General features: G+C 40.2%; 1 protein-coding gene across 3 annotated transcripts in view; it reads left to right on the top strand.

Moving 5' to 3' along the window:
• Positions 1-21,498, top strand: part of LOC149224132 (uncharacterized) — a 370,062-nt gene that overhangs the window by 298,378 nt on the left and 50,186 nt on the right. The window contains exons 26-27 of one of the 3 annotated variants that reach the window (XR_016249501.1): positions 3,768-3,870; positions 3,992-4,080. Coding sequence is in view for 1 of the 3 variants with exons in the window: in XM_089386010.1 (XP_089242136.1) it covers positions 3,768-3,905; positions 3,992-4,080 (227 nt within the window). In the remaining 2 variants the exon portion in view is untranslated. Of the gene's footprint in view, positions 1-3,767; positions 3,906-3,991; positions 4,081-21,498 lie in introns of those variants that run through there. The other 2 variants (XM_089386010.1, XR_016249502.1) reach the window with 2 other exon arrangements.

Consider the following 21,498-nt stretch of genomic DNA (forward strand, 5'->3'; position numbering starts at 1 on the left):
GCGACATTTTCAAAAGCTCTCGAGTTGAGAGCGAATTGGGAGCAAATTTTTGTATAATATATATTTTTATATATTTTGATGCATAAATGCCAACAAAAGAATGTAGAATGATGAATTAGATATAAAAGGCATAAAGACATGGATTAAACCATATAACATCAATCATCTAGAAGTTATAATCTTCATCAACCGTGTCCACAAGTTACAAATTCTCATTTATATAGCATGTAAGGGTGCACATAACCAAAATAGCATCGAGTGCAATCCATCTTCGAAAATACATCAACAATCAGGCTCTAGATGGCCTCTAGCATCCAAAAAAATCATGCTACAACAAATAGCTACATATTATCAAAATCATTGCCTATCTTAGGATCTTTGTCATTAATATCACCCTCTAAGCAATTAACATAAGATAGAAAAAATGTAGCATGTCAAGTCAAGATTTTGTTTTAGTGATTGTTACATTTTCAGTAGGGTCATGATAGAGGAGTTCAACAACCAATGTCACTAACATCAAGGTACATAGAGGGCTTGGTGCTCTTGATTAAATGAGTCCCATACCCTAGTACATGACAAAATCCAATGGAAACATTGCAATCCCCCCAATCCTGAAATCCTGAAAAACTGATAAGTCTACTGGATTTTTAATGAGATCTAAAATTCTATTTTCTCCAAAATCCAATGAGGTCAGAACCACTCTCAAACGTCCTAAGTCATTTCATGGTAATGTTAAAAATTGAAGTAAAATGATGAAAATGAAAGAAAAAGGACGATGTCACTTTTACTTTAAGAATTTAACATTACCATGAATTGCATATCAATACTAGGGACATGAGTTTGAATAATGGTTGCCCTACTCAAAAACTCTTGTTTATTTGAAAAATAATTGCGTTTAGAACATCTTTGTGACAAAATTTTTATGAAAAATCAGGGAGTGAATTTTTTTTGCAGGAGCGTACTCCTGAGTTGCTCCTGCTCAAAGTGCACTCCAGGAACGATTTGAAGGAGGGGGGGAGCTGCTTCCCCGCAACCCTGGTCTGGCTGACTCTATATCTTCTAATGATTTGAGGGATTTATGGATGATTTTTGGAGTTACACCTAGGCAAAGTCCTACTTCATGTCCTATAATTTGTGCAAGGTAGAATTTCATTCGGAATACTCCCCCTGTCGTATGCTTCCCACACAACTTGCAACTCAAATTTGATCTATCGAAGCCCCCATTGGGTTCACCATATTCCCATAGAGGTTCCAAATGTCTTGACATGTTTGATGAACTCTTAATGTAGGATTGAACGTAGGGCACAAGAAGAATTTAAAAAAATAAAATTAACAATGAGCGTTTTAAATTTTTGACAATAAAAAACCTTCTCCACTCAATGAAACAATAATGGCAAAAAAACACACTTCCTGCCCTAGCAAAATCATGGAAAATATATGGATGACTGAAACCCATGGAAAAACAAGGGAAAAACAAAAAAAAATAGGGTCGAATTTGATGCCCATACCTGAAATCTGCTGCCTGCTGAAGAGACTCGGTCCAAAATCGAAATTTCGTTGCTTGGGATGATGGGATCCTAAACACCCTCGGTTTTCTCCTCTCTTGCCCTTGTAAATCCGTTCTCCTCCCCCTTAGCTCCCTCATTTGCCCTCTGTTTGCAAAATGAAACCCAAAAAAGTGTTTATAAAGTCGTCATACCGTGCCTGGACAATTTTTTCCTATTGAATCGTGATTTTTTGGCGATTTTTACAATAAAATCGTGATTTTTTTTTTCATTTTGAAAAAAATCACTCGATTTTATTGGCCGATAAAATCATCTCCTCGAAAAAGTCTTGATTTGGTGATAGAATCGCAATGTTTACAACACTGGTTTCTACTATGTATCTTGTAGAAAATTAAACATTCTATTCATAAGGTTCAATATTTTGTCTCAAATTTAACATTAGCTAAGGCTCACATGAATGATTGTTTTCTTTGGTCCTCACATAGTGGTCATACTTTAGGAAATTATTTTGTTCATCATTGTGTACATATATAGGAAAAGCATCCATCCCAGGCCACGCTCTTGATCATTTTACAACTTCCACAATAGTAAAGAGGCATAACGAACACGACTTTACAATCACCAATTTGAAGGTCAAAGTTAAGGCCTCTGCAAATTCATTTTTCTGTGATGCATCTATCTTTGATTGAGGACCGAGTGAAGTATGAGGTAATTGTAAACATGTGATATCTATATAACTTATGTACAGAGAAAGATACTCCTATAGTATGACTACTTTTGTCATTGATTTCGCTAAAATCTCCTCAGCTAATGATACCGACTCTCTCTGCCAGGCTTATGTTGTAATTTGGCCCAAATAATGAAGCATTGCAATATCAGGGTGCTAGAACTAAATTACGAGGGATTGAATACAAAAGGGTGGTAGTTAGTGTGAAATGCCATAAATCAGCAATAGCAATATTCAGGATTGCAGTTACTGCCTTTAACAGATATGAATGCAAAATAAAAGAGAGACGACAAATTTATGATGAAGGAAATGGTCATTATAGGATATCATAAATCAGCAATAGCAATATTCAGGATTGCAGTTACTGCCTTTAACAGATATGGATGCAAACTAAAAAAGAGAGAGACGACAAATTTATGATGAAGGAGATGATCATTATAGGATATTTATACAAAGTTCATATGGGTAGGGGTTTGTTGGCTTACCAGCATTAATGCACATGGCATTCTAGAGAAGAAGGTATGACTGCACTTACGAGGGCAGTTCATTGCTATTCCTTTTACTGTATGCCAGCCATGATTTCTGCAAGACTATGGCTTTGCCTGTGGACCAATTTAGAGCTCAGCCCTTTGCAATAATTCTTTTTTTCTTTTTTTTATGATGCTTTCCCTTCCCCTTCTGCCAAAATTATTATCTTTCTACACCTACATAGGTTGTATAGCTCGATATTAGTGTTGTATTGTTTTTCCTTTTGTAGGATTGTAAAAACAAGCTCCAATATGTCAAAGAAGACTGTTTATAATAAATTCTTTATTTAATCTTAATATAGAACTCATTTACCATATAAGCATCTTATTCATAGAATTATAATCCATCACCATTTAAAAAAATTGGGAATTATCCATTCCATCATAGAATTCATAACGTAATAAGCTTCTCATTAACAAACTCATGTTACAAAAGACCTATAAAATTGACTTGTCTGAGTATATCAATTTATAGTCCTGTGCATCCTCCTCTGCCTATGTGTTTTTATATAGTACAATATCTCATCACTCTTTGACACTTTCACATCAGCAATCGTCTCTTTATATTGCCTAACTCTACTTTAACCCTTACCAACATTTAAATCTTCCAATTCGATATTTATACATGACATATAACATCTAACCGAAGTCTATAAGATTCCCTCATGGTATTCCTTGGTCCACTTGACACCCCACAACATTTGCTACATGATTGGCATGCTCCACATTGGTCCTACCAATTTGTTCTCGAACTTGTTTAATTTGCCAACGACATAATTTGACCCTTCAATAACCTAACCTTGTCCTTGAATCAACTTTGGGGAGCCTATGTCCATTGTTTGAATCATGAATACTGGACCATCAAATTATGTCAAAGTTCCATGTGAGTTGATAAGATTAATAGAAGGTCTTTAGCAAGCGCATTGTTGATTTATTTGATAATTGGAAAAAAAGTATTTTAAACTTAGTGAGCCTAATATTTGGATATGTTCACTCTGAAAATGACAGGTTGTTTACAAGAAAATTATGAAATTTGCACATTCTATAGATGATCTAAAGGACTTTCAACCTGAGATAGCAAAAAGTTTGCAACAATTATTGGAGTTCCAAGGTGATGTAGAGAACACATTTTGCTTATTTTTCCAGGTAATGAAGGAATCTTCTTTAACCATTATGTTAATAGGCTATTGCCAATATTTGAAGATTGTAATGATTGTCATTTCCAATGCTAGGTTTCTTATGATTACTTTGGAGAGTTGCGCACATATGACCTTTTACCTAATGGGGGTAATATTCCAGTCACAAATGAAAATAGGCATAGGTATGTAGTCTAAAATTTAACTTTTTAAAGTTATTTGCATATATTTAAATGATCAATTGTATGTATGGTTTGAAGCCTTTTCTTAGGTATGTAATGTTACATGACAATTTCAAAGGGGTTTATTCACACATTAGGTTAAATATTCTTCTTTACTTTTGTTTGGTAAAACTAATTTCCTGACCAATTTGCTCCTCTATAGCATGAAATGATCTGTTTCTTGCAGGTGTTTTCATTGACTTTAACAAGGTTATTGAGAATTAATCCATGGATCATTTAACACTTCATAGTCTAGTTTAAGATACCTAATCTCTTGTTGAACGTATGGTTTGAGTTCTATGAGGCCAATAGAACAATTGTTGAGAGGTCAATAGCCCACCCAAGGCTAGTTAGGCATTAAGGTCACCTTTTTTTTCATCAAGCATTGTTTTAGCATATATACAATCACACGACATGCTGTTAAAATTGGCAACCAGGGCAAAACTTCATGTGGGTCATCTTATTCATGGCTAATAATATTTTTATTAGATTCCTCTCGTCGAGAGGTGTAGGATTGATATAAAGATCATCCAATTCCGATAAGTATTCATGGAGATATGAAATTATTTTGATTATGGAATTATTATCAAGCCGACCTACAACTCATGTAGGCTCAGAAGCCCAACAGTCGCATCTATTCACCCACCAACGTTGTGTATAAATATAAGAGGACTTTTCCTCATTTGGACTCACTCATCTCATCACATCTCTCTCTCTCTACTGCGCAGATATGAGTCTCTTCTCTACTGCGCTGAAATGGGTCTCTCTCTCTCACACGTGAAGCCGGAAGCTGTTGAATTTGAAGCTGCAACTGCAGAAGTAAAGATTGACTTGCGTGGCCTAGAAGATCTCATCTTTGGAACTGCATTGTAGGTTCATCTGAAACTCCTTTGAAAGCCGCAACTTTTGGTGGTGGAATGAAGTCAATCCGATGAACGGTTTGCAAGATATCGACTGCCCTAGTTTGAAGCCGGAAACTGCTGAAACTGAAGCTGCAACTGCAGAAGTAAAGATTGACTTGTGTGGCCTAGAAGATCTCCTCTTTGGAACTGCGCTGTAGGTTCATCTGAACCTCCTTTGAAAGCCACAACTTTTGGTGGTGGAATGAAGTCAATCCGACGAACGGTTTGCAAAATATCGATTGCCCTAGTTTGAAGCTGGAAACTGCTGAAACTGAAGCTGCAACTGCAGAAGTAAAGATTGACTTGTGTGGCCTAGAAGATCTCCTCATCTGAACTGCGTTGTAGGTTCATCTGAACCTCCTCTGAAAGCCGCAACTTTTGGTGGTGGAAAGAAGTCAATCCGACTGTCGGTTTGTGAGATATGGTCTGCCCTAGTTTGATAATGAAGCCGCTAATGCTGATGCTACTGATCTAGGGTTTGCTACTGCTGATATGAATCAGATTTATTGTACTATTTCTCTCTGCTGTATTATTGAAGATAAAAGAAGATTTGATCAAAGGGTTTCCCCACACATTGTGGGGTTTGTCCCTGGCTAGTCGCCACATCTTGTGTTTCTTGTCTTGGCTTGTTTTCTGTCGATCGTTTAATGTTCTATCTGCACTTTACTTTATGCGCATGTGATTGCTAATCGGTGGAATATAATAAGAAAAAGAAGTAAACTGTTATAAGCATAGAACATACCATAACTTAACATTGTATCAGAGCTGAGGTGAAGACAAAGCCCGAGCAAGAGCAAGAGCAATCATTGAAGAGAAGATTGGCAAGGCTATCCTAAAAGAACTATGGGGTCCTCAACACTCTTTCCTGCCGAAGACAAGCTCCGTGTGAAAGCTGACTATCACGGATGGAAGATGTCTATCGATCTAACCCTTGAGAATCAAGGAGTGTTGGATCATGTGAGAGGCAATATTGTTGAGCCTCCATCAAATGCATCCGCTGCTGCCTGGAACAAATGGAAAAATGGAGAAGTCAAAACAATAGAAGATCATCCGGTACTCTATCAACAAGCACTTGGTGGCCTACATCTCTGAACTGGACACCTCCAAGGAAATCTACAATAGACTGGTCAATTTATGTAAAGTTAATGATGCAAATCAAGTTTTGTTTCTTAGAAATAAGCTGAGGTAAATCAAGAAGAGTAAGGATGAAAGTATGCAAGCATACTTCTTAAGAATCACCGAGATCAAGAACGATCTCCTATTTATTGGGGAAACCATTACTGACAGAGAAATGGCACTCACAACTCTCGGAGGATTACCATCTGAATGGTATGTGTTCAGGACTACTCTTCTGAACAATAATGTAATTCCTAGTTTCGAGGAATTAATGGCTAGATGCATTCAAGAACAAACACGGGTAGAAGAGCAGGAAATGCCCTTGCCTAAAGGTCCACTTACTGCTTTTTCTTCTCATGCTAAGAAAAGAAATAATTCTGGGTCTAAATCGAAAAGAAAGGCTGGATTTAAGGGTGGAAGAAAAGGACGATGTTTCATTTGCAATAAAGCAGGTCACTATGCAAGGGAATGCCGTGATAGAAAGGACTCTCACCGTGACGATGATCAAAACCCTCTCATGGTAATCGAAGGAATGGAAAGTTCAACAACAAAGGAAAAAGGAATGCGGGAAATCAAGGAAGAGGACAACCATTCAAGAAGGCTAGAAAGTCTAGGATGTATTAAATGCACCTGACCTCAAAAAGAACCTAGTGTCCATCTCGACAATGGAAGACAAAGGCTACAAGGTAACCTTCAGCGATGGCAAGGTACGTATATGGAAAAATAATGTTAAATATGCCTTTACTCTTGGGTTTAGTGTTGATTCATTATATCAGGTCGATGGAAGTCTGCTAGGTGTCATGTCTTATGACACATCTCTTTAGTCCGAACTTTGGCATCGGAGGTTTTCCCACCTTCATTACAAAGCTCTACCCGATGTAAGACAGATGGTAACAGGGATGCCCGAATTCCAAGTAGAAAAAGAAGGTGTATGTCCGGGATGTGCCAAAGGAAATCTCAAAAGGGGACCATTCCCCTCAAGCTAAAGCAAGACCTCCGATATATTACAGTTGGTTCACTCAGGCATTCCTGAGGTTGGCATTAAGAGGGAGACTACTACACCACATACTCCTGAGCAAAATGGTGTGGTGGGAAGGAAGAACCGCACGATGATGGAAGCTGTCCGGGCCATGCTACATGATCAAATACTTCCAAAGTTTCTATGGGCTGAAACTACAATCACCGCCGTATATGTACAAAATCGATGCCCTCATCAAGCATTGGGTTCCAAGACTCCTGAAGAAAAATTCACCGGTAAGAAACCTGATGTTTCTCATTTTAAAATTTTTGGAAGCCCTGTATATTTTCATGCGCTGAAAAAGAAAAGAAATAAATTGGGTGCATCTGGAAAGAAGGGAATTTTCGTGGGCTATGGTGAAAATACTAAAGGCTATAGAATCTATGTAGCCGGTCAAAGGGAAGTCGTAATTAGTCATGATGTCACCTTTGACGAAGATATGGCTCTCAGCAAGGTGAACAATCTTCCGATTTTGAGGGGCTCTCAAGAAGCCGACACCAGGGAACCGAAAGAAAAGGATGATGAATCAATGCCTGATGTAGAAGAACCCACGGATCCGATTGATCCTCCTCCATATGAGCCTTCATGGCTTAAGGGGTTACTAGATGATGCTGAAGGACATGCTGCACCCCGAGGAACCTTTCGTGAAAGTAAGAAACTTAACAGGTATCAGGGATACCTGACCATCATGAGCACGATCATACAAAATGAGCCTTCATCATTCTCAGATGTCGTCAAGCATTAACTATGGAAGGATGCTATGACCGAAGAATATGAGTCTATCATAAAGAATGATGTTTGGGAAGTAGTTCCCAGACCCCAGGACAAGACTGTTGTTACTTCCAAATGGCTTTACAAGATAAAGCATGCAACAGATGGAAGCATGGAAAAGTATAAGGCTCGTTTTGTTGCTCGAGGTTTCTCCCAAAAGGAAGGTATAGACTATGATGAGATATTTGCACTTGTTGCCAGATATACGACCATCTGCTCGATCAGAGCCCTTGCCGCTTCACAAGGATGGAACCTACATCAGATGGATGTCAAGACTGCGTTCTTGCATGGCTCGATCAAAGAAGATGTCTACGTGGAGCAACCCGAAGGATTTGAGATTTATGATCGAAAATCTCTTGTATGCAGGTTGAAGAAGGCTCTCTATTGGCTGAAGCAAGCACCCCGAGCATGGTATGAGAGGATCAATAGCTACTTGATGAAGCTGGGATTCATTAGGAGTGAAGCCGATTCTAACCTTTACTTTAAGTTTGAAGATGACAAGCCTCTCATACTGGTGTTGTATGTGGATGACCTCTTTCTAACAGGTGCAGACCCTCTCATCCACAAATGTAAGAGGGAGTTGGCTTCTAAATTTGAAATGAAGGACCTAGGACTGATGCACTACTTCCTAGGACTTGAAGTGTGGCAGAAGCCAGGAGAAACTTTCCTATCTCAAGGAAAATATGTGGTGAAGATATTGGAAAGATTCGGTATGATGGACTGCAAGCCTGTGACTACCTCGAGGATCTTAACTTTTAGAAGTTATATGGTAGTGATGTCGGACCAGACTTGGGAAATGCCTCTGAGTTTCAAAAACTCATTCGCATTGATGTTCTTGGTGAACCTCTGTCCGAACATATGTTTTGCAGTTAGCATTGTGAGCTCATATTTGGTTGAGCCTCACTGGATTGATGCCAGGAATCTTCTGAGATGTCTTCAGGACACAATCTCTCATGGATTAAGATACACTGTCGGAGATGTGAGACTACTTGGATATACTGATGTTGATTGGGCAGGCAGTGTGGTGGACCGTAAGAGCACTTTCGGGTACTGTTTCACCTTGGGATCTGCTTCGATATCCTGGATGAGCAAGAAGCAGAAGTCGATGGCTTTGAGCACCACCGAAGCAGGATATATTGTTGCTAGCATAACCTCGTGTGAGGCAGTCTGGTTGCGAAAGCTCTTCAGTGAGCTGTTTTGATTTACATTGGATACCACTGTGATTCTCTGTAACAACCAGAGGTGGGATTCGATTATTGAGGAATCCCGTATTCGTCAATTGCTCCAGCTGATAGACATCATCTGGGATATGGTAAGTCGATGAGCAAGGAAGCTCCATCACATTAAGATGATGTACAGGTTGATACACCTTGTCAAAGCCCCGAGGAAAGATCTAATCTGTGATTTTCCCAAACGACTTGGAGTCGGCAAGAAACCCTTGTACAAGGGTCTTGCATGTTGCATACATTGAGCTCTGGGAGCTCTGAGGGCTTGCGGTTCCTACTGGAGCAACATATGACCACAGTGTGACTCACCCTTCCCTGGTGGTGCACACTAGAACAAGATGATTCGCTCTCTTGTGGGACAAGATGATTCGCTGTCTTGTGGAACAGGATGATTCGCTCTCTTGTGGAACAGGATGATTAGTTCTCCTTTGAGGCCTGGATTGATGTGTTCTCCATGGCAGCCTGGATTGATGTGTTCTCCATGGCAATTGTAGCAGGATTGATGTGTTCTCCTGTGAGGCCTGGATTGATGTGTTCTCCATGGCAATTGTAACAAGATTGATGTGTTCTCCTGTGAGGATAGGATTGATTAGTTCTCCTGTCGAGGCATCCTACCCATGCAGTCTGGGACTCATGGGAAGTACCTCTCATCTGATCAATGAGCAGGGAAATGAAGTTAGGGGCCATAGTAGTACCGATGGACGCATCGTTGTAACTACCGTACTCCCTACGCTAGGATGACCTCCACTGATCTGGGATCAATGATACTAGTTTGGGATCAGTGGTAGGAGTTGTACCATACTATGACGCTGACTTCGAGTCGGTTGAGACTGGTCTGGGATCAGTGGTACATACTCTGAGACTGACTTTGAGTCAGTGGAGGATGATATTGGTCTGGGACCATTGGAGTTGTACTCACCATGACGCTGACTTTGGGTTGGTTGAGACTGGTCTGGGACCAGTGGTACATACTCTGAGACTGACTTTGAGTCAGTATGATACATCCTCGATCATTTCTTCTTCTTCATAATTCGAACAAAAGCAGAGTATAATAGAACAATGCAAGAGCAGAGCAGAACAGAACAAAACAATACAGATCAGTGCAGGGCAGAACAAGACAAAGCAGAACAGGCAAAATAGAGCAGAGCAGGGCAAGGGTCAGGCTGTACAAGGCAGTGCATTTGATGGATGAATAGTAACGGCCGATAGACAGACTGTAGATGAAGTTCTCCATGGTTGAGAGGGAGTGTTAAAATTGGCAACCAGGGCAAAACTTCATGTGGGTCATCTTATTCATGGCTAATAATATTTTTATTAGATTCCTCTCGTCGAGAGGTGTAGGATTGATATAAAGATCATCCAATTCCGATAAGTATTCATGGAGATATGAATTTATTTTGATTATGGAATTATTATCAAGCCGACCTACAACTCATGTAGGCTCAGAAGCCCAACAGTCGCATCTATTCACCCACCAACGTTGTGTATAAATATAAGAGGACTTTTCCTCATTTGGACTCACTCATCTCATCACATCTCTCTCTCTCTATACTGCGCAGATATGAGTCTCTTCTCTACTGCGCTGAAATGGGTCTCTCTCTCTCACACATGTGAAGCCGGAAGCTGTTGAATTTGAAGCTGCAACTACAGAAGTAAAGATTGACTTGCGTGGCCTAGAATATCTCCTCTTTGGAACTGCACTGTAGGTTCATCTGAACCTCCTTTGAAAGCCACAACTTTTGGTGGTGGAATGAAGTCAATCCGACGAACGGTTTGCAAGATATCGACTGCCCTAGTTTGAAGCCGGAAACTGCTGAAACTGAAGCTGCAACTGCAGAAGTAAAGATTGACTTGCGTGGCCTAGAAGATCTCCTCTTTGGAACTGCGTTGTAGGTTCATCTGAACCTCCTTTGAAAGCCGCAACTTTTGGTGGTGGAATGAAGTCAATCCGACGAACGGTTTGCAAGATATCGACTGCCCTAGTTTGAAGCCGGAAACTGCTGAAACTGAAGCTGCAACTGTAGAAGTAAAGATTGACTTGCGTGGCCTAGAAGATCTCCTCATCTGAACTGCGCTGTAGGTTCATCTGAACCTCCTCTGAAAGCCGCAACTTTTGGTGGTGGAATGAAGTCAATCCGACTGTCGGTTTGTGAGATATGGTCTGCCCTAGTTTGATAATGAAGCCGCTAATGCTGATTCTATTGATCTAGGGTTTGCTACTGCTGATATGAATAAGATTTATTGTATTATTTCTCTCTGTTGAATTATTGAAGATAAAAGAAGATTTGATCAAAGGGTTTCCCCACACATTGTGGGGTTTGTCCCTGGCTAGCCGCCACATCTTGTGTTTCTTGTCTTGGCTTGTTTTCTGTCGATCGTTTAATGTTCTATCTGCACTTTACTTTATGCACATGTGATTGCTAATCGGTGGAATATAATAAGAAAAAGAAGTAAACTGTTATAAGCATAGAACATACCATAACTTAACACATGCACATGTGGAATTATGACATACAAGTATATGAGATAAAGATAATTTATTTTATGCATTAATTGGTAGAAAATGCAAGGACTTCTCACCCATAAGCACTTATTGACACAGACACATTAGCTCTCTTACAAAGTCCAAAGTTATTCCATAATTCTAAATATATTTCCATGCACTATTATACCCTAGGGGTTGTGTTTTACTATAAATGACACCATCCTTCATGTATTACATACATCTTCATTATAATAGACATTCATGGTATATTAACCATTTGACTGATACATACTTGGTCAATTGTGCTAACTATTTTTCATTTTCTTGGACACTTCTTTCTTGCCTCTAGAAGCCTATCATCAAGTCCCCCAATCTCTATGGTTAAGTTGTGTGGTTTGTTGTATAAATATCAACAAAGTCACCTTGAAGCTAATCCTAGACTTCTTGGAGGCTATTTCGTCAACTACCTAAAGCTATTGAAGGTCGATTCTAAATCATGTGTTACCTTCTCTTACACCACATGTTTCATGGGGTTTCACCTTGTGATCTTCATCACACGACATATACTTGCAAACAACACTTTTATGAATTATCAATAGATACAGGAGCATTATTATAGATGACACCCTTCCCCTAGTACTTTCCTTATGGCATGTTTGACCGTCGCTCAACTATGGGTACAGGGTGTCAAGAGGAGAGTGGTTGCTTGCATAAACAATTAGTTGTTGCCCCTAGAGCTCATTAGGATTTTTGTCGATCGATTATTGACGTATTATTGAGCACCATTCAATTATTTGTATTTTGGTGTTGTGATGATATAATCAGTATATTATTGTGTTGCACAGGTACCCGCACCTGGGGGTGGGGTTCTCGAACCTGTCACGGGTTCCCGCACCCAAGTACTGGATTTGGGTACAGGTTCTTCCCAAATAAACCCAGAAGAACTGGGTTCTTCAAAAAAAAAATTTGGGTTCTTTTCCTTTAACGGGTTCTTGGGTTCTTGGGTTCTTCGGGTGCTTGGGTTCTTGGGTTCTTCGGGTGCTTGGGTTCTTGGGTTCTTCGGGTTCTTCGTGTGCTTGGGTTCTTGGGTTCTTCGGGTTGGGTTCTTTGGGTTCTTCATAAAAAAACTATATTAAAAATTTAATTTTCAAATAATTTTTTTTATTGAAATTTAAAAAATGATATGCCATAAACGAATGATATGCCATAGAATATAGAATATATGCCATAAACGAATGATATCATTTTTGGAGTCATTGATGGTCATTGGTCTGGATTGTCCTTCAGAGATGGTTGTAAGGTCTTCTGAACGTTTCTCAAGGAAATTTTCTGCCATCATTTCCAAAGATTACAGTTTCCAAAGACTGTCTTTGTTCACATGCCTTAGCACTGCTCTGTGGGCATGACGTGCTGCTCAAGGGTAATGAATCATTGTAAAAATTTATCAACAGTGATAAGTTTTTCAAAACTTATGAGCGACACAGTATTCTGAAATCATATATGATTATGATATCTCAATATAATAAAAGGAACATTATGGGTGTACAATCCCACAAGCAGAATATCATATCATATTTGCTGTAGCTTTGTGGAAATATTTAATAAGGTGATGACCATAGTTGGAAAAAAAAGGGTAGCTGTTTGCACATTCATGAGTCCCTTCCTACTGCAGGAGACTCTTATGATCAGTCTCTCCATTATTCTTATGCTATAAATTTATAAGAACAATTTCAAAACTTATGCCCAAGGTTTGTTAGAGTCTCAATGTAAATTATGAATCTTCTGTATTTGTGGATCTTCAATGCCTTTAATATTATATGGCATCGAAACCAGAACTGGAAAAGAGACCTCTTACTCTGTAATTTGAGCCTGCAGAGTCTTGTAAATCAATTTGGAATGAATTTATGAAACATTCATTCCCGAGCCAAATAAGTTAAAAACCATCAAATTATAAACTGTAAATTCACACATACAGGTTCAGACATTTTCGGTCAAATATAAAGTAGGATTGAGACCAGCCATAAGCTGTAATCAGCTGATGCTGTTAAATGGCGAAGGGCTATTGGAAAATGGCTAAATTAAGTATCAAAATCTGCCAATTTCTCACAGCATTTTGATAACATCATGTTAAGATTAAAACTAGGAAAATATGCCTAAAAGAATAAGCATGTTTTGTGGAAGGGTAAGGCTGCCACTGTTTTAACTTTTTGGGATTGCTTTACCACAGAGCACACCATGCATGGGGCAGGTGGATGATTAGACATCAAGAAAAGTCTAGACCACTATCAGGTTGAGAAGAATCTCCTATGAAAAAATTGTGTTTTTATATGGGAGAGACTAAACATGTTTAAATGATTATCATTAAAGTTTTCTTGTTTAAAGTTGAAAAAATATACAAATTCAAATTTAATATATATTATTAATTATAAATTTATAATTTATAAAATATAATTATTAAAATTTAATATTATTATATTACCCGACGAACCCACGCACCCTGTTTCCAAAAATGCCGTCCCCGTCCCCGTCCCCGCACCCACGTTTCCTGGCAACATAGGTATATTATCTTGTCACCAGGAGTGAACACTTCACATAGTCCCCTTTTCTCTATGTTGTTCTACTCATCATATGACTAGGTGGTTGGATGTGGGTAGACATTGTTGGTGGTGCATGTTGCTTAATGATGAGTCCTTTAGCACTTTATGTTTGTTGTCGCCTAAATTGTATAGGTGAATGCGACAACGACTCAGGGAAGGGGTTGTCACTCTGATCACCACCCTCTCCGTTCTAGCTACTCCCTAAGGCAAGCTATGGGGGGTAGTCCCTATGAAATGTGAGGATGAAAGACTTGTCGGGAACCAACAATTTTGGGAGACACAACTGAATAGCCTAGCAACTTGGTTAATGATAAATGGCAAGTTAAATGATTAGCACGATTTAATTAGATTATTGAGAGACCAGTGCCTTATGGAGTCAATTCGCATGTGCAATATAGATTAATGGGCAAGTTACTAGATGAATAGTTGTTGCTAGGATGAAAACTATCCTATATAAGATGTGACACCTAGATCTTGGTTATTTTTAAATTAAATGCCTCGATTTTTGTGCCCAGCAATGCGGCTTGGAAAATTCAAACCTTTGACCCAAAAACCAAAGTCAAACTCAGTAAAAAATGCCGTGGTCAATGCTGGTCAAACTTGTCCCTGAAGTCTGAAATTCGGCCTGTAATTTTTGCCCAGAAAATTGTCCTCCTTGCCACACGTGTGAGAGAGGGAGAGCCTGCGCAAAAATTTGTACGTACTACGAATCATTCTGATGAAGGGAGAGAAGAATGTGAGTGATGAATGTCCAAATGAGGTGTGAGGTCTCTTGTATTTATACAATTCGTTGTGGGTGAAGAGACACATCCATTGGGCTTCTTGAGCCTACATAGTGATGAAGTCGACCTGATCAATTTGCACATGTGTGGGCGTAAATTCAAAATCACACTTCTGCGTGTCCGAATGAGATGATATTTATATCAAATCTTGGACCTCTCGAAAAGAGGAATCCAATGCAATCATCATCTCCATCAAATGAGCTGTCCCAAGGTGGAATTTGGCCCTAGTTTCCAATTTTAACACTCTCTCTCAACTAGGGAGAATTCGAGCTATCAATCCATCTGTCGTCATCATGCCATCTTGTTGTCATTTACCATCTCTGTCATCTCATCTATGCTCTGTTGAACCATGAAGTAATAATGAAGAAGAATCGATCGAGAGTGAGTGACAAGACGTTACTACTCTCCACTGACAAAATTCAGTCCAGAGGTAGAACTTCAAATGATCCTAGATTAAGTTGTTGAACACCATGCATCCTAGACATAGGGAGTATGGTAGTACACGATGCGTCCATCGGTAGTGCTATGGTCCCTTTCCACATTTCCTGACTCATTGGCCGGATGAGAGGTACTTCCCACAAGTCCCAGACTACATGTGTAGGATGTATGATGGGGCATCAACAGGAGAAGGTGAACCATTCATCCTTCTCATATGTCACAGGAGAAGGTGAACCACTCATCCTATGCATATGTCAATTGTAGGGGAAGGTGAGCCACTCACCCTACACACGTGTCTAGTAGGGGAAGGTGAACCACTCACCCTACACACATGTCACCATGGGGTATCACAAGGGAAGGTGAACCACTCACCCTGTACACAACGCACCACATAGGGTAAGGTAAACCACTCACTCTATGGACCCCCAGGGGCTCCTAGAGCTCAGTCTCCAACTCAAGCGGGACCCTCATGGTAGGGTCTTTCCACGACTCCAAGTCTCTCTCGGAAGGTTAAGAATTTGACCTTCCCCAAAAGCTTTGTGAGGATATATGTGACCTGCTCATCAGTGCTGATGTGTTGGAGCCTTATTGCTCCCCATTATACCATATCCCGAATAAAGTGGTACCTAATATCAATGTGCTTGGAGCAGTTGTGGAACACGAGATTCTCTAAAAGGTGAATCCCACTCTGGTTGTCGCAGAAGATCACGGCAGTATCCAGCACGTGATCAAATAGGCCACTGAAGAGCTTCCTCAACCAAACAACTTCACCACAAGCCATACTAGCTGCAATGTATTCAGCCTCGGCTGGTGCTTAGTGCAACCAATTTCTGCTTCTTTCTCATCCAAGAAATTGAAGCAGACCCTTTAAGTAATTTGAGTTAAATTACTTGAAATTAGAGGTTCGGTAGAAGAGCATGAATCAAGTACTTGAAGTGAAATTACAAGAACAAATCTCACTAAAGCAACAATGCCAATGAAACAATATTTGCTAATTAAAGTGCTTCAAAACCAATGAAACAATATGACAATGAAAAAAGAAACCTCCAATTGATTAATAATCTCAAATGAAGAACAAGAAGCACCAATGCAACATATGAATTAGAAGCCAAGTGAGACAGGGAGGAATGTGAAGTGATTTTATCAATTAGCAACCTTAATGTTGATGACAAGGAACAAGAAAAATGCGATATCGGGTTAGCAATTAGACACAATGTTCCTTAATAAACAAGATCATTAACCATAGACTTCTCAACAAGAGATGCAATTAGATCCTCTTCACAATGAGGTTGATTATGTTAGTAATGCAAAATGCAAAGAGTGACCAACACGACAACAATTAGAGCAAAACTACTTGTGTTACTTTGCCAATCAAGCTTATTATGACTTCTTAAGTGTATTAGGATTGCTTGGATAAAAAATTTAGCACCAAAACTCACAAATTTCATTGTTGCAACACTTATATCAACTACCCAAAATTAGCTAGAAAACCATATAAGTCATGAAATAAGCCTTTCTTATTAATTGAAATTAATTGTAAAGTGAATGTAGACTTACGCCAACGATTTGTAGGGCTTGTTTAGAGTGTGTATTCAAAAATTTTACTGCTGCTATTAGGAAATATCTGATCTGATCATTAAACAGAAATGAGAAAATTGGGGCTAGAGAGAAAACTCTTGGCCCTAAGGCCTTGCTAGTTGGCTAAATGACCTTCCAAAGTGCACTAGAGCTCTTCTAAACACTTGCAACACAAGTATTAGCCTTAAATCAAATGGATCAGCTCTCTTGTGACTGAAGCTAGGGCTGTTAGGGTTGGTTGATGGCCTATTTGGCAACTTTGGCCCTTGAAACCCTTGTCCAAGAGGCTAGTTAACCTGCAAAACAAACTGTTAGCCTTGTTGCCGCTCAAACTAGTAGGGGTCCTAAAAGGGGATCCTTGAAGGACTACCACTAGGCTAAGGGAAACGATGCAACAATAGCCCATTGTCACCTTGGCTAAGGCTCCCTACTCTTTATGGACTTTCACCGATGGGAGGAGACCCCTTATGATAAGGATCACGAAATGGATGGACCAATGATAGGGTGAGGGCCCAGGGGTGATCCTGGAATCCTCTTCACAAGAGAGGCTTAGATATGTGGCTTGCTTGATTTGGAAGGCAAGGTTGTAAGCTCTCAAGGAAGGGCTTAAAGTGAATTTCAAGGTTTAGGTTTAGGGTATGTATCTTATGATGGAGGTCTGTAGACCTTAAAATTCTTGTGAAAGCTTGGATTCCAAGTGATATTTGAAGGATTATCCTTAATAGTGTATGGGACCACACGGGTGCAAGTGGACATGGGGTTAGGGTTTAGCAACCAAGGATATGCTTGACCTATTCTGGAGGGAGAAGGGACCAAAGGAAGAATTTTAGTGCAAGACAATGTGAGGATCCCAATGAGGTCTTTTGCCTAAGGAAACCAAGGGCAAGATTGATCTGGAGGCTAGGGCTTGAGGTATCTCCCAATCCCACCATCAGGATTACTTCAAAATTGGAGGGTGCATAGGAGAAACCCCAGCGTAGAGGATGCCAAGAGATTGAATTTTTTCAATTGGTGGTTTGCAAGATAAATGATGCCCTAGGAGACCTAGAGGATTAGACCGAGAGAAGAGGAGAGGGGAGAAGGAAAATAGGTTTAAGGTGATCACCTCATTATGGACCAATGCCTAATCCTTTGGGGAGATTTGGAGTCAAGAGTAATTATGACTATGGATATTGAATTTTCTATGCCAATGAGGCCTCAAAGACAATTTTGAATAGCAGTAGGGTAGTAGCAAAAGTAGCTTCAAGAACTTAATACTTCGTTTTGCAAAATTGATGGCTTATCAAGATGAATTTCAATGAAGAAGCATCTCTATGAACATTCATTCATAATACATGGCCCATACATGAAGCATCACTATCTAGAGACCGAATTTCCACAACTTTGCATAAATGGATGCAGTAAATTAGCCCTAGTATAGCGAAATCCCATTAACAATGTATGTGACAAGAATAGAAAAGAAAATAACATTAACTTGTACTTACATGTATTAAAAGTATATCCAACCATCAAGAATTTTCCAATTAAGAAGCTCCAAGACAAGAGAAAATAATCCAAATATCAAAATTCATTCCATGCTCCAAACTTCGTCCTCCAAGAAGGATAGCGAAATTCTCAAGAGAAACAAGTCCCATCCAAGTGATGATCCTAAAATGAATCCACATCACTTGTATTTAGACACTTCTAATGAGTTCTATTTAGCTAATTAGGCCTACATTAGCCCCTAAAATAAAATAATGTGCAAAATAACTAACTTTTGGTGACAAGCCCACCAAACTAGCTCATAAACAAAAGAATAAGCCTCTCAAGAGGTCGAATGATCAATAGTACATGTTGTTGGGCCTTCTAAGAGGCTTGATGAAGTCCATAGGTGCCATAATGAGAAATAAGACTCCCAAAAGTAGTGGACAAGGAGTTGGCCCCTTGTTTTTCAAATAATTTATTTGTGGTGCTCCCAATGGGTGTGGGCGCACACAAGTGTCCTCATGGGTCTCCAAATAGATCGAAGATGCTTGTAGACCATCTGCAAGGGCTCGGATGATGGTATAAGTAATGCCACATCATCATACAGGTTCTGGCTCATCTACCAAGTACATGATACAAGTGTGGGGCCAGTTGGGCATGGTGATCAAGTGCATCTTCCTTGTCCAATAGATGAAACTCGAGCAATATCTGAACTTCTCTAGGGATCCATGGAATGTTATCTGTTGCTGTGGTGGCCCATGGCTCTCTACACACACTCTACATGTGCCAATGTAGCCCTCTAGGGACTTAAGACCCTGTATAGGGAGACCAAACCCAAAATGGAGACCATCTGCAACCCTGTTTAAGATCCAATGCGTTCCCTTGCCTTCCAGTACAGCAAGTCATTTAAATAAATTGAGTTAAAGAGCTTACAAACCATGGCTAACAGGTGGGCACTTCATAATGGCATGCCCTTCCATAGTGGGATTTGGCATGTGCTAATGTCTCCAAGCTCCAAGGTGGTTAACCAAGTACCCTATTAAGTGGTTTCTACTTTTAAAGGGAATGATATGTCGAAGGTACATCCTTCAAATGGTGGTGGCATGTGTTAAAGTGATGGAATGGAGTAGGGGATGGAAGGGGGCAATCGTGGGCCACATATCAGGGTACAAGGTTAGCTAATAAAGGGAAGTCGCCACTTGGGTATATAATGTATGGGAGAGAGCAATCTTGGTACATGAGTTACCGCGACCTTGATTTTTCCACCCTTCTTCATATGCCTCTTGCCTTTTATGATTTTTCTTTGGTTAACTGCTCGGGGCTCAAGGAGTAAGAGCATGATGTGTAAAGTATAACAGTGGATATCCCCTTTGAGGTGGGGCGGTTCATTGCCCACCAGGGGTTGGAACAATCATGGGTTCCTAAATGATAAAAGAGGCTCATCTAGGGCCTATAGGAACTAGGGTGATGGCCTTGAGAATGGGGTAGAGCTTATGCATTGGCCTTTGCCAACATCCTAAATGTGTTTGTCTCGACCATATTTTGCATTTTGTGGCATATTTTCCTGTTGAATGTGGCCATTATGCTTTTACTTTTTCTTTTCAGCAGGATCAACCTCCAAGGCATCGTTTCAGGCCCGGCCCAAGGTGGGGGAAAGGGGAAGGGGAGGCTAACCCTATGTGGACCCAGTGGAGGAATGTGGACCCAGGTGGGAGAAATGATGAACGGGGTTATAATGAGTGGAGGGGGAGTGATGTATGTGGATGAGGGAACGGGACCACGCAACCAAAATCAGAGTTTTCCATGTTGTACCACCCTAAAACCCAAAGGTCAGTAAAAGAGATCCCACGGGACTAGGATTCAAGGGTAACATCCAAAAGAGGTATAGGGGACAAGAGCACAGACCTAGCCCAGTCTTTCTGCTGAATCCCTCCATTAATCCATGCCTAGGAGTTCCCATGATAAGTAAACTACAATACTCAATTTCCAAATGACAAGGCATACCTTTAGGTTCGGGAGGCCCACCTTCAAACATATGATTATGACAAATGGGCAAGGGATGACATGGCTGGCTCAGGGGGCAGAGAAATGGCACAACGAGCTAGTTGATGGTTGCAAGGGGTTGCTGGCTGTCAGCTGAGGACCATCTCAAAGAAAATTTTCTCCTAGGGATATCACCCACAAAATGGTGGGTAACAAGCCCAATAAACTCAAAAAATTATGATCCAAATCAATAGATGTCAATCCCAAATAATTTTCAATGATGCCCTATGCCTCCAACCACAAAGATAAGTGCAAATTCAGTGCCAAAACCCCACAACTATGCCAAAAATCACTGCAGATAGGGCAAAATGGCCTGCAAGGCCTCTAAGGCCTGCGACTGACTAAGGAAACCCTCGTAGAGGCTGTGACTTACCCAAAAAGGCCTCTAAGGCCTGTAGCAAGGGAAGGGAAGGCCCTTAGGGCTTGTGGCTAAGCCCAAGAGGGTTTTCGCTTAGGGAAAAATCCCAAAAAAGGCTATGGCTAGGCCTAGAAAGGTTGTCGCTAGGGTTCTAAGGTCCTAGAAGGGTTACGGCCAGCAAGAAAAGGCCCCTAGGGGCTACAACTAGGCCTTAAAAGGCCTAAAAACCCCATGACACCCTTGCAAAAGAACTCAACCCCCCTGAAACACAAAATATTCCCTACAAAATCCTTTAGAAGGCCTTGTTGTCGTTCATATTTTACAGGAATGGTGTGACAATGACTCAGGTCAGGGCCTATAATTTTGATCCCCGACCTTTCCGTTCTAGTTATTTCCCAACAATAGGCTATGGGGGGTAGCCCCTATGGAATATGAAGATGAAGGACAAGTTGGAAACCAACAAGTTCGAGAGACACGGTTGAATGGCCTAGCCACTTGGTTGATTTAGCAAGTTTCGAGATTAGATTGAATTATTTTGTGGGACTAGTGCCTAATGGAGTCAACTACTTGCTTTAGATCAATTAGGAACCAGGTGACCAGATGA

This window comes from Pinus tabuliformis, chromosome Q (genome assembly GCF_031772625.1).
Source record: "Pinus tabuliformis cultivar Carrire ecotype Pingquan chromosome Q, CPIR1, whole genome shotgun sequence".
NCBI lineage: Eukaryota > Viridiplantae > Streptophyta > Pinopsida > Pinales > Pinaceae > Pinus > Pinus tabuliformis.